The sequence below is a fragment of the Pelodiscus sinensis genome, unplaced genomic scaffold (assembly GCF_049634645.1).
Source record: "Pelodiscus sinensis isolate JC-2024 unplaced genomic scaffold, ASM4963464v1 ctg57, whole genome shotgun sequence".
Classification (NCBI taxonomy): domain Eukaryota; kingdom Metazoa; phylum Chordata; order Testudines; family Trionychidae; genus Pelodiscus; species Pelodiscus sinensis.
The window spans coordinates 588,676-602,479 of NW_027465880.1; the positions used below are offsets into that span (position 1 = coordinate 588,676).

The 13,804-nt window shown below is 46.8% G+C and overlaps 1 protein-coding gene and 1 long non-coding RNA gene across 3 annotated transcripts in view; one reads left to right on the forward strand and one right to left on the reverse strand.

The window, feature by feature from the left end:
* LOC102454325 (lysine-specific demethylase 2B-like) overlaps positions 1-13,804 on the forward strand; it is a 149,408-nt gene that overhangs the window by 114,563 nt on the left and 21,041 nt on the right. Inside the window, exons 4-5 of one of the 2 annotated variants that reach the window (XM_075915989.1) lie at positions 12,228-12,314; positions 12,955-13,224. In XM_075915989.1, coding sequence (XP_075772104.1) covers positions 12,228-12,314; positions 12,955-13,224 — 357 coding nt within the window. The remainder of the gene's footprint in view (positions 1-12,227; positions 12,315-12,954; positions 13,225-13,804) is intronic. The other variant, XM_075915990.1, reaches the window with a different exon arrangement.
* On the reverse strand, positions 685-10,096 carry LOC142824236 (uncharacterized). Its single transcript, XR_012899163.1, has 2 exons — positions 9,255-10,096; positions 685-1,568 (listed from the first exon to the last, which is right to left on the reverse strand). It is a non-coding gene; the product is annotated as an uncharacterized LOC142824236 (long non-coding RNA).

Sequence of the window (13,804 nt, forward strand, 5' to 3'; positions counted from 1 at the left end):
AGCCCCGCCCCCTCCGGGGCGCCCCAGCCCGGCCCCCGCCGGAGCGTGCCCGCGGCTCCGCCCCTGGGCGCAAACCGTGGCGCCCTAGCCGGGCGTTTCGCGGTTGCCCGGGGCTTCCCCTGCTTCCCCCGGCGCGCGCCCGCCCCCGCTTCTTGCCGCGGTGGGGCCGGCAGCGCTGTGCCGAGCGGCTTTCAGCCATCCACGGCCGCTGCTTTCCGCTCGGGAGGGGGGGCCTCCCCCGCTCCTAGTGCGGACCCCGCTGGGTCCGTCACAGGGTGGGTGGCTCTGTGCCGTGCCAGGTGCAGGGTCTGCTAGCTGGGTGCTGGCAGGCTTGCACCTGGCACGGGCACCGTAGCCAGCCCATGCCCCTTTAAGGGGCCCGGGGCCGGGAGGGGGCAGACGAGTTTCCCTGGTGTTGGCCAGAGTGGCCACCAGGGAAAGCTGGGGAGGACTAGCCTCCCACTAGTTCGAATTAAGGGGCTACACAGCCCTTAATTCGAACTAGGTAGTTCGAACTAGGCTTAATCCTCGTAAAATGAGGTTTTCCTAGTTTGAACTAAGCGCTCCGCTAGTTCGATTCAAATTCGAGCTAGCGGAGCGCTAGTGTAGCGCCTATGAATGTTAGTTTGAACTAACGTCCGTTAGTTCGAACTAACATTGTAGTGTAGACATACCCATACAGACTTTGTTTTTTTGAAAACCAAACATGTGTCTTTATTGAGAGGTCAGGGAAGGGGTGAAGGGAGGGCCTGTGGTGGGGAAGGGATAGGGCTGCAAGCCAGAGGCCCTTATTGGGGAGGCCCTGGGGAGAGTTACTGGGGTCCTTGAGAGAACCTCTCCCTCAGGGCCTCCTGGATGTGCACCCAGGCCTGATGGGCCTGGCGGATGGCAGCTGTCCGCAGCTGCTCGAACGCTTGCCTCTCATGGCTGGCATCTACCCCCCACCCAGGTAGGAAGGCCTCCCCCTTCCTCTCCACAATGTTGTGGAGGACACAACATGCCGCCACCACCTCAGGGATGTTGTGCTCCCACACATCGAGGCGGGTCAGCAGGCACCTGAACCTCGCCTTGATGTGGCCGAAGGTGCACTCCACCTAGATCCAGGCCCGGTTCAGGCGGGCATTAAATTGGTCCCTGCTGTGGTCCAGGTGTCTGGTATATGGCTTCATTAGCCACAGCATCGGGGGTAGGCCGCCACCCCCACGATGCACAATGGCATCTGCATGTCCCCAACCGCAGTCATGGCAGGGTTAGAATGTGCTCACCTCCAGCTTTCTGTACAGGCTAGAATTCCGAAACACGCGGGCATTGTGTGCCCTGCCTGACCACCCGACAAAAATGTCCATGAACTGTCAATGATAGTCCACCAGGGCCTGCAGCACCATAGCAAAGTAGCCTTTCCTATTAATATACTGGGCCGCTTGATGTTGTGGTGCTCGGATAGGGATGTAGGTCCCATCTATGGCACTAGCGCAGTTCGGGAACCCCAGGGTGGCAAATCTGGCCACGGTTGCATCCAGGTCTCCCAAGCGGATGACCCGCCGCAGCAGGATGGAGGCCCTCACCACCTGCAGGAGACAAACAAAACACAAAACAGAATGAGAGAAGGAGTGCCCCCCCTACCATCTCCTCCCCCCCAAACACCCCAGGAGCCACCCCCATGAGGCTGCCCCACCCCCGTTAAAAGTTTTCCATTAAAAGCATTTTTGGAGAAGCGCGTCTAGATTGGCAGGACACTTTTCCGCAAAAGCACTTTTTGCAGAAAAGCGTCCTTGGCCAATCTAGACGCACTTTTCTGCAAAAAAGCCCCGATTGCCATTTTTGCGATCGGGGCTTTTTTGCGGAAAACAAATCTCTGCTGTCTACACTGGCCCTTTTGCGCAAAAGTTTTTCAGAAAAAGACTTTTGCCCGAACGGGAGCAGCATAGTATTTCCGCAAAAGCACTGACAATCTTACATGAGATCGTCAGTGTTTTTGCAGAAATTCAAGCGGCCAGTGTAGACAGCTGGCAAGTTTTTCCACAAAAGCAGATGATTTTGTGGAAAAACTTGCCAGTCTAGACACAGCCTAGACTGGTATGCCAAGCTACTTTGCTTTCCATATAAATCTTCTCCTGCATTTCTTCCACAGTGCAAAGAAGTGAATCAAACTTTTAGCCGTTTTTTATAAGTTTATAATTGACTGACGATATGAACTTGTCATAAATGAGTAACCATATGCTCTTATTACCATAACCATCCCAACCCTACTGTTTAATTTTACTTTGCAACTTATCTAAAATAAGACTAAAGAGTGCAATTTTGAAAAGAATCTAAGTCTCACTTTCAAAAGTGATTTAAGGGTTTGTGAAAATTGTATCCTATTAGCTTTTTGGGGCATGACCCTGTCACCAATTATACCATAAAGCCCTTAATGTAGTTTTGGAGACTGTCTTTAAAAAACACATACATACAATACTAATGAACTGGATAGAATAAGCTTTTCTTCTCTTCTTCTCTGCATATTACCTATTGAATTGATGAAGGTGTTGCATAAATTGCAAGGTTTCGTCCCCTTGGAGGCTAGTCTGATTTACCCCAAGAAGAGAGTCACACTTTCAGGCTGGGTCCAACTCAAGTTTATTGGTTGCAACCAAGGTACGGCTAAGGAACTCAATGTTCAAAGCAGAGCCGACCCCCAACATCTCATAGGCAGGGGTTTTTATAGGGTTCACATCTTTCCTGGTTTAGGTGCCTTAACATGATAGGTTACTTCATCTTTGACATTTAGCATTCCTATAGGTCAGGTTAATTTTCCCAATGAGGTTAAATACAGTGCCTACTTGCTGACTTTGCAGTTACAGCTGTGTTACATTCATTCACTTTTGCTGAACAATGGGCGAGCCATACTTCCCTTTTTCCTTTCCTGCTTGAGCCGGTCACAAGTTTAAAGGATGTGGAATCTATCCATATCTCTACTTAACAGAAGACTGGTTTCACTTCCCCTCGTCTCCTTATTATAAGTTATTACCTGTGACAGGCCCTAACCTTTGTCATGTCTTACTCCTATACAAATAGCAAATATATCTAAGCATTAGCAATGTATATATATTGTACGTGCCCCTCATAGGGGAATCAATGGCTCCGGGGGATTTGACTTCCCTTTTACACATCAATTCCCCCCTCAAGAGGCTTTCTCTTTCTTATACCTCATCAGTTTCTTCTTTAGCTAATCTTTGGTAATGTACAAGCATTTCACGGTTGACAGTAGTCAATACAGTGCGACATATAGAGGCAATTATACAAGGTATAAAACAGGGCATTAAGCATAATCTAATCACAACAAAACAAAACTAAACAGGAATGTGTACCAACATAGCACAACAAGAGTTTTCCTCTTTTTCTTTGAAACAGTCGTGGTTCAGCATCATGCAGGGGAGAGGTTACTAGCACATCACCCTGTAATATTTCGATTCTTCTGGTGTCCAACAGGTGGGAAAGCAGGACCAGAAGAGAGAGGCTTATCAGCAGTCGGGGTAGGATCATTTTGCAATGGGAAGCATTGGCCAACAGTCAGTTCTTGGCACTTCACAGCGCTGATGGACATAAGAGTCTTTATTCTCTGAGCCAAAAGCCAGCTAGCTCTTTTGGAACCAAGGTTATTTCCTAGGAATAAAGCAAACCATAAAAACAATCCCACGCGGTTGCTTGATACCGGCCTTATCAAAGTGAGGCCTTTTTGGCATGTGGTTGCCAGGGGAACCAGGGTCGCAGTTACTGCTGTAGCATACGCTTCTCAGGCTGACTTAATGATTTGAGTTTGTTAGTCCTTAGCAAGATACCATGGACTGCCTCAGTTTACTCCTATAGTTCTTTTCTCTTGACTTTGGGGTTCTTCTTAATCTACTAGGTTAAATACAACAATTTAAGGGATTTTAATTTACTCTGGAAGTGCTGGTACAGCACTATCATTATTATAAATGTTAAAATCTAAACTCTCTACATAATTTGGCAAACACTATTCAAATCTATCCCCAAGATATTTCGTCGCCTTACTGGCACTGCCCATGATTATAGGTTTGACCTCTACTGCCTGGTTGAGTGCTGCAGAGATAGGTGTTTGGCATGGTCCACGGTGTTTCCCTATCTGTGTGTACCTCAGACGGCCAGCCCCAATATATCTTTGGGCATTGGCCACCAACTTCTTGATCTTTGCCTGCAGGGCCAGTAAACCCTCCTCTTGGTACTTACTTCCGCCGTGCCACTCAGCATCTCATGTGTGGTTATCTCCACTACCAAAGTGCGATATATCCACATTCTATTGACGGTTAGGCCGCTTGATGAGGGCCTGTTATGCACACAGACGGATATACAGAGGGGCAGGATGGAGTGATCTGTCTGGGTAGTCAAACACCAGTAGGTACCGTTCATTTGGACCAGCTCGATGTTCATTTGTTTTTCTATGACAACCACATCAAGCCTAGGCAGATTCGTCATGATGTTAAATGGGCAGGTACATAAAATTTCCTTATCAAAGTGGGTGCAACAATCCCTGGGTATAGGGAGGCTCCCACACCTTCAGAATAAGCAATGCCTTCTATTCTATCTATATGCCCTTGCTTTGGTACAAGCAGGGAGGTTACCATTCTGATCTGATCTGAGTGAGGAATCCTCAGAGGGACCAAAAACAAATGGTTGTACTATGCCCTGTCCAGGTGGGCCTTTGGGTCCTCATGGATTCTCTCTTTCCCTACTCCCATGGGTAGGCACAGGGGAGATTGGGGACTCACCACCATAAGAACTAAGTGGTAGTGGCTAAAGCTTACCTTATTCTTCAATACTGGCCTTCTAATTTCTTTATTTTACTTCTAATCCAATTAGCTTCTGGTCCAAACATCAGGTTAGGTCTACAGAGCTGGACAGATCCTTCAAACTATTTAGGATCAATTGATTAGCTTGGCTGGTGTGTAGGCCTTTACGGGCACTGGATATTACTGCATTTACAAGTCTGGATTCTCATACAATTTCTGGGCTATGACATAAGTGTTGCTGATAGGGTTACCAGGCTCAAACCAATCTGCGATGGTATCTGCTAAGCCTTGTCATTGCCTAATCAGGCATTTGCCAATTTGATTAACCAGTCTCGCACACAACTGGTCTGTACCAGTGTGGAACATCATCAAGGTAAGGACCAGTGACAGTTGTCCTTGTTCTGGAACAGGGGCCTGTTCAGGGCATGGTGCACAACTGGGAGGCTCCATTTTGTCCTTAAAGTCCTGGTTGATGATATCCAAATGAGGGCAAGTTAGCAATGGCCATTAAAGCAAAACTAGTCTGGTGGGAAGGAGCTAGTCCTGTCTCCCATCCTTCTGTTGACGTGATGTACTCCTTGCTTCCTTCCAGTTCTTTTTGTTCACCTGTGGAGACACTGTTAACATGCTCCTAGCCTAAACAATTTCCTATTCACAACATTTGCAATACGTATTACAATTAAGACACACAAGACAAACTTGGACAGAACACAAACTCATTATGTCATGACACAGAACCATGGTTTTTTTTTGTTGTTGTTGTTTTTCTTCAACTGGCGCCAGCGCTTTCTGATGATCTGAAAGACAAGAAAACATTTCTCCCCCCCCCCATCGGGGTGGCCTATTATAACTTAAAATACTGCCTAAGATCTGTTAGGGGACCGGGTTACAGCTAGTTCCTTACCATTTTCATGTGCAAGTGAGCTGCAACTTTCTGAGAACAAGAGCGCTTCATCGGTACTCGTGACCTTCCACTCCCTTGAATTACCTTAGAGTTGTTAGCCCTCCCCAACAGTGGCATGGTTCAGTTTCCCTCTCGTATTGCAGACCGGGCTCTTTTTTTTTTTCCTCTTATGATCTGTCTTGATCCTGCTAAATGACTTTTCTTAATTACACAGATTTGTCTAGCATTAATTTGGTAAGGAGAGTGGGCTTTCTAATTAGCCCCCACACTTCCTAATTCTTTTCAGTATATGATTTTCATAACATCCAGGCTGCAACAGTTGAGTTATGCTGCTGGCTCTGGGGTGAATCACTTGCTCATGTTCTGTAAGGAGATTTATGTTGCAGAATGTGTCTCCTTGTTAAGGCAGATTTAGTTTGTAGTGATTACATCTTCACATTCAATTTCTACTGGTTGACATTTGGGTGGCTTTTAAGTTACCTTCCCCCACGCCCTCAAGCCAATTATAACGGCGTGTGAGGGAAAGGTTTTAACTGTTTGTTATGTTTTTTCCTCTGGATGGCCCCCACTCATATGTTGTGAAACATCTTTGGGTTGCCTGCGTTTCTAGCCGTAGAGGCTGTCATTATCTATTTGCTAAGAAGGGCTTGAGAATTTCCTGAAGTTGCTTGGATTCGATCCTTGCTCAAAGCCCGCATTCCCTTTTCAATCTCATAGCTTAGGAAGGTGCATATTTGGGCCTTCCCTTGTGAAACTTTATATCCCTTCTTCCCTAGGGCATTCAACAGGGGCTCCGTTGCCCTTTTTCCCTTTTGCATATCAGGACTGGTAATCAACAAATCATCAATATACTGGAGGAGAGCTACCTCAGGGTGCTGCCCCCTCCAGTCTTCTAAGTCTTTTTGCAATGTCGTCCCAAAAATATGGGGGGATGACACAAAACCCTGGGGCAACACAGTCCACAACAGCTGGGTTTTGTGATGGGTGTCCGGGTCTTCCCATTCAAAAGCAAATAATTTCCAACTATTTTTGTGTAAAGGTATAGAAAAGAAAGCACCTTTCAAGTCTAATACCATAAACACTGTTGTGTCTGCTGGAATTTGTGTTAAGATAGTGTGTGGGTTGGGGACCATAGGATGGTCTACAAGAACTTTCTCATTTATTGCCCGTAAGTCTTGCACGAGTCTATAAGAGACGCTATCCGGTTTTGGCATCCCTAAAATAGGGGTGTTGAAGGGAGAGGAACTTTCTACTACCTAGCCATATCTTTTGAATTGTTCGATTAATGGCTTTAAGCCTATCCAGGTGGCTTTTTTTTCTCTCTCAGGGGATATTGCTTTACACCCACAGAGCCTTCTCCTTCAATGAGAGGAATTCTTACTGGAGTCACAAACTTTGCTCGGGCAGGGGTCTCATCTGCCCATACACATGGATTGACTCCTTCTAAGACCTCAGTCCCTTTTGTCTCTAACAGCATCTCAGCTGCACAGAGGGCCATCTGGTAATTTGAGACCTGTTTCACCGGCAGCTGCACTACATTCTGATCACTACGGAAGAAAATTTTAGCTTGCAGCTTAATTAGCATATCTCACCCTAGCAGGGCAACTGGGCATGCAGATGAAACAACAAAGGCATGCTCTAGCATAATTTTTTTCTAATCTTCGTGAGGAGGGGTCTACATACGGGTAGCCTGCTTCTCTTTCCCTCAATTCCTTCTATCGTCACACGCTTTCCACTTTCTTTAGCTGAAGGGGGTTTTATGGGGATCATAGAGAACGTGGCTCCAATATCCACCAGAGCCTCATAGTCCCTGCCACCCACCCTTATTTTTACCATGGGATCCTTTCGAGCTTTAGCTCGTAGGGTGGTGGCCTTAGATCCCGGTCCCCTTCAACTAGATTCTTCTCCGGAGGATTCTGCCCGCATCTGGCGGTTCTCCGGTTGTCTTTTCTTCCCCTTTGCCTTCAATTTTGGGCAGTCTCTCTTCCAATGTCCTTTTTCCCCATCAGTGCACACATTCATCAACTGCTACCCGTCCCTTTCCTTTCTGAGGGGGCCCCTTATGGTCCGGCCTCTGATTGCTGGAGAGTGCTGCAGCCAGCACTGCCATCTGCTTCTGCGCTCTCTTATCTTCCCTCCTCTATTACTTCTCTAAGGGGGTACTGATGGTATGATGATCCCGGATCTGATGGGCCTTTTCGCAAGAAGTATTTTTTTGCCCGAATGGAGTAGTCCACCTTGTTGGCTCAGCCCCCCTCACTTCAGCCTCTGCAGGGGGGGCTGAAGTGAATCCAGGACCAGCAGGAGTCTGATAAGGGGGGGGTAACTTTTCAGATGTAAGTTCACTTATGATTTCAGAGTTACTGTTTCCTCCTGAAGTGGCAGGAGAGGAACAATTCTTATTCTCTCTAATAGGGCTAGACCCTCCTGAAGAAGAAGGGGGTTTCCTCTTTTTTCCATAGGGCTCAAATTCCTCATCACTAGAGGGAGCCAGTATTCCAGGGCTTTTACCTCTCAAGGTCTTTGCTTTTGCAGCCATGACCTTACACACACCCATACTACATTTTAATATCCATTTTGGTCGATCCTGGACGTGGAATAACCAACAATCAATATATGGGAAGTGATCCCACTGTCCGTCCCGCGTCACAACGCTATGTGTTAGGGATACCAGGTTTACATCAAAGGAGCCCGTATCTGGCCATCCGACACCAAAAGTAGGCCACTCAAGTTGACAAAATTTAATTAACTCATCTTTTGCCATTTTTACTCTATAGTCACTTTTAAAATTACTAAAATTCTGTAACATGCATCCCAATGGGGTTGCGGAGTTTTCTATCCGGGAACCTCCCGAACCCATGTCTATATATTTATATATATTGCGCGCACACACACATACACAGTCAACAAGCTTTTACCACGGCTCCGTGTGTCGATGGGATGACACCACACCAGCTTTTAGCGTCCGAACCCAGAGGGTCCAGCGCTTGGCTGTCTCACTAGAGACACCGGTGTGCCCTTGTGGAACCGTGACACTTAAGACAGGTCTATTAGACAGCAACAAATATAGACAAACAGGGGGCTTAGAGACTCGCTGGGTCACGAGGTTCGGCTGACCCCCCTTGCAATCAAGAAATCCTGGTCATCGGGTTTCCCCTTGCAGGATTCTTGGGGCGGCTGGAGTCAGCTTAAGTCTCAGACCTGGTCAGCGACAGTCATGCTTACACACAAACCTGTGGTTTCACAATTTAGGTTTCCAACAAATCATTAAAACAAAGAACAAGAGTACTCCTACTAAAAACAAAAGCAATCCACTGGAGTTTTCCTAACTCCTCATAACTTCCCCACGCAACCCACGGGTTCATGGTGTTCCTTCTGGGGCTTACAGAGGTTTCTACCATTTGGGAGCGACCCAATTCCACAATATTGTGTTCTTTCCAATGTTCAGACCTATGTGCTGAACGCAACGCCCCCGGGGGACAAACAAATACTCAGACCTATATGCTGAGTGCAAACTTACAGATCAATATCTGCTAGAACACAGGAATAGGTATACTCACTCCGTCTATACCCCGGCGCCTTCCTCTTTTCTTCGGACCTGACAGCCTCGTGTGACTCATTCAATAGAGACTCCTTTAACTTTCCGGATGTCCCGACTCACGCTTTCGGTGCCGTGACGGACTCAAACAGTCCGGTGCGCACTTCACGGTCACCTACGGCGAATCTTGTCGTCCGACTCCAGAGTAGTCCAAGGGATGTCCCATCTGGGGTGCCAATTTGTTGCATAAATTGCAAGGTTTCGTCCCCTTGGAGGCTAGTCTGATTTACCCCAAGAAGAGAGTCACACTTTCAGGCTGGGTCCAACTCAAGTTTATTGGTTGCAACCAAGGTACGGCTAAGGAACTCAATGTTCAAAGCAGAGCCGACCCCCAACATCTCATAGGCAGGGGTTTTTATAGGGTTCACATCTTTCCTGGTTTAGGTGCCTTAACATGATAGGTTACTTCATCTTTGACATTTAGCATTCCTATAGGTCAGGTTAATTTTCCAAATGAGGTTAAATACAGTGCCTACTTGCTGACTTTGCGGTTACAGCTGTGTTACATTCATTCACTTTTGCTGAACAATGGGCAAGCCATACTTCCCTTTTTCCTTTCCTGCTTGAGCCGGTCACAAGTTTAAAGGATGTGGAATCGATCCATATCTCTACTTAACAGAAGACTGGTTTCACTTCCCCTCGTCTCCTTATTATAAGTTATTACCTGTGACAGGCCTTGACCTTTGTCATGTCTTACTCCTATACAAATAGCAAATATATCTAAGCATTAGCAATGTATGTATATTGTACGTGCCCCTCATAGGGGAATCAATGGCTCCGGGGGATTTGACTTCCCTTTTACACATCAAAGGAATGAATAACTTTGAGGGTGTCATGGCTCACAGCTCGTGCCCAAGCTCGGCCCGTCCGTCCCCGGGTGGGACCACCCCTCTCCAGTGCGGCGACCCTCTCTCAGGGAGCCCACTCTCACCGGGGGGGGGGGGGGGGGGTCTGCCCCTTCGCCTCCAGGACGGCGCCTCTCAGGGCCTTCAGCCTGCCTCCGCCGTGAGCCCTTTCGGGGGGTCCACTCCCTCTGGACCCCTGGGGCCTCCACTCCCAAAGGGAATAGTGCAGCCCTGTTCTCCAGCCCAGAGCGACTCTCAGCCAGCACCCAACAGGAGGGTTTATTGAGCTTTGAACAGACCAACGGATCTCTCAGGCCAGTAGGCCTGGGCCCTCAGCCCACACGTCAGTCTCTCCTGCAGCCAGCTGAGTCCTGCCTGCTCTGCTCAGTCCCCCAAAACAGCCCCCAGTCTCCCAGCAGAGCCTCCAATATCCCCAGCTACAGCCCCTCCCCAGTCCATTGTCTTCTCCCCAGGTAAGAGGGTCACCCGGGCCCTTTCTTCTCTGCCTCCTCTCCTCCATCCAGTGTTCTCCCCTCACTGGGACCAGCTGGGTTGGTCACCAGGGTCTCTGCAGCCCATTGTCTGTCGTCTGGCTGGAACCGGTTGTGTCCTCTGGTGCCCTGGTGACCAACCGACCCTGCTCAGACACCAGGACTCCAGTTTTGTGCTGTTCTCTGCAACAACAAACTCCCTCTCTCATTGTCACATTAAACCAGTAACATCCGGACACTGAGTGCCCCCCTCTGCATGCAGCTCCCCTTTGAACCCCCAAAACTCTCCACTTCCTCACAGAGGGCCAGGGGGCTATGAAGTAAAATTGCTAGGCACACCCTAACTTTGAATGAAAGTTTCACCCTGTCCCCTTGACCTGAGCTGACAATTTCCATTTTGGGGGCATTTGGGCTGCAGCCTGGCATGTGGTTATTTTCCTGTCTGTATTGGAGGCTAACATTTTAAGGAGCTTACTTAAGTACATTTCAAAAATCCTCACTTTTAAAAACATTTCTGTGTTAATGGGAAGGAGACCTTTGTACCTGTAAAAATGAGGATAATGATATTGACTGCCTTTGTGAAGTGCTTTGGACTTACTAATGAAAAGTGCTGTATAAGAGCTGGGTGATATTTAGTATTAAAGGGCTGATCATCTGCTAGCCCACTGGAGGGAAATGAGTGAAAGAGTTTATTGTAAATTGAAGATGGAGAGGACAGTCTTCAATTAGATGATTGGACAATCATTTCTCTACAAGTACAGGATATGGCAGGGGTGGACAAGATATGGTCCACGGGCTGGATTCAGCCCGTCAAGCCATTTGATCCAGCCCGCAGTCCACCCTGCTGCTCCCCCACCTCCAGGCCAATTGAGACCTGGGGGTGGGGGAGTGCATGAAGTCATTCGCTGTTCAAAGTGACTGGTGGCTCCCTAGAGGGAACTGCCAGCCATTTTGAACAGTGAATGACTTTGTGCACTCCCTTGCCCCTAGGTCCCAATTGGCCTGGGGGTGGGGGCATGCGGTGCTTAGAAGGAACCGCCAGGGGAGTGCGTGAAGTCTCCTCACCCTGCCCCCGCCAGGGGATATGGCACCTAGAGAGAACCACCCCTTTTTGCCTGAAGCCCTGCTCCTTCTGCCTTAGGCCCCACCCCTTCTGGGGGCCGGCCTATGACCACATACTAAAATTCATCAAATGGACCCCCTGCAAAAATTAATGCCCACCCCTGGGATATGGTATTTTAATAGCGAATGTGTCAATTTTTAACCTGGGATTACCCCTGATCTTAGCCAAAAAGCCAAGACTAAAATCCATTTCAAGTATTAAACTTGCCAGTCTGTTTTTGATTTCTTTGGTGGTGGTGTTTGGTCAGTAAACTCAAAGGTTTGGAAGTAGGCACATCATAGTGCCAGCAGGGTAGTGTTGTTCCTTTAGTGTATCTAGTCTAGAGCCATTGGAAGAAAAACAACTGATCTGAGAAAAGGATAGCAATGCCCCCTGTTGGTGTAGTGACTGCTTCTAGTTGGCAATAATCTGTATGTGGATTTGCACTCCCACTTAAGGCTACATATTACAAACAGGTTATGCCTCTTTTCTTTTAGGTGAAGGAATCAGATGGTGTTGTTAACAATGAACTGCCGAACTGCTGGGAATGTCCAAAGTGCAACCATGCAGGGAAAACTGGGAAAGTGAGTTTCACTGGAATGCATGAGACAGTAAATCTTGTGTATTCTCTCCTACATCCAGTTCTTTTGTTGCTGTCTTGTTAGGACTATGGAACAGAAGCCCGATTAATCTATAAAGCCATATTGTAAACAAACCAACATGTCTTCTATTAATTTTAGACTATTTAAAAATTTTCTCTGCTTTTCATAAGTTTTCCTTATTGTATAGTCAGCTGACACAAAGAAAATAAATTAGTCGGCACCCCTCTTGTTTGCTGTAATTTTCACTTTAGGATTCTATGCACCAACAAAGTGTAACCAAAACATTGTAGCAAATCCCTTAGAGGGGGGAATGTTTAAATCCAAACTAAAAGCTGTTGTTTTTTAGATTTTTGTAAAGCTGTATGAAACCAAATCTGAAGTGTCCCTTATAACTAGTGAAACATTAGATTCTTTATCATCTAAGATGGAGATAGAAAGTATGTTTTATATAGAGGAAAATCTCCTCAGAGGTTGAAATTATTTACCACACTGACTGCTTGTGAATAGCCATTTAGTGGCTTAATCAACTGCTTGTAAGCGGACAAAAGCTTCAGATGAAATATATGGTCAACAGCAAAAAAACCATAAAATATAAAGTTTGTTTGTGTTTTCTCCCTCTTTGGCGTTCAAGCAAAAGCGTGGACCAGGATTCAAATACGCTTCGAATCTCCCAGGCTCGCTGCTTAAGGAACAGAAGATGACCAGAGATAATAAGGAAGTAGCAGATGCAGCAAAATGGAAAGGGGAATGTGAAGAAACCCCCAGGCAGAAATCTAATGAACCTTCCAAAAAGCCCCCTGTTGCTTCTGTTTTGAGGAGAAAGTCAGATGAAGTACATATGCAAAGAAAAAGAAAATTTGAGAAACCCCAAGAACCTGCTATGAGAAAACAGGTATGAGAGGGTAGAACCCTAGCTCCTTAATGTGCACACACACAGAGGCACTTGTAGGTCTTGAACTTCTGCTTTAAGCTATCCTTTGAGTGTCTTGAATTCCAGCAAGTAACAGTTAGTAAGGAAATTGAATTGCCCTTGACATTTCTTTTTGAAAATTATCCACATGAAACTTTGCTCTTTATTCATGGATTGAGAAGACTGGGCAAAGAACTGACTATTTACTTGAGAAATCCTCTGCAGCAGTGTTTCTTAAACTTGTTAAGACAGAGGAACACCAAACAATGTTTTTTTTTTATGAGGAACACCAAGGATTTTTTGTTGAGCAAAAAGAAAAAGGGTGGGAGGAGTTATTGAGCAAAAAAAAAATGTCTCCTGTCCCTTTTGAACTCTGTTGTTCTCCGCGGCACACGTCCGACTGCCTCGCGGCACACCGGTGTCCCACAGAACACAGTTTTAAAAAATACTGCTCTGTAGGCTATTATTTTTAATGGAGGTTGGTCAAAAGTAGTTTGCTCAACCCTTTTAATCTCTAACCACTGTGTGATGATTGATAGCTTTCTCTAACTAGCCATAATTA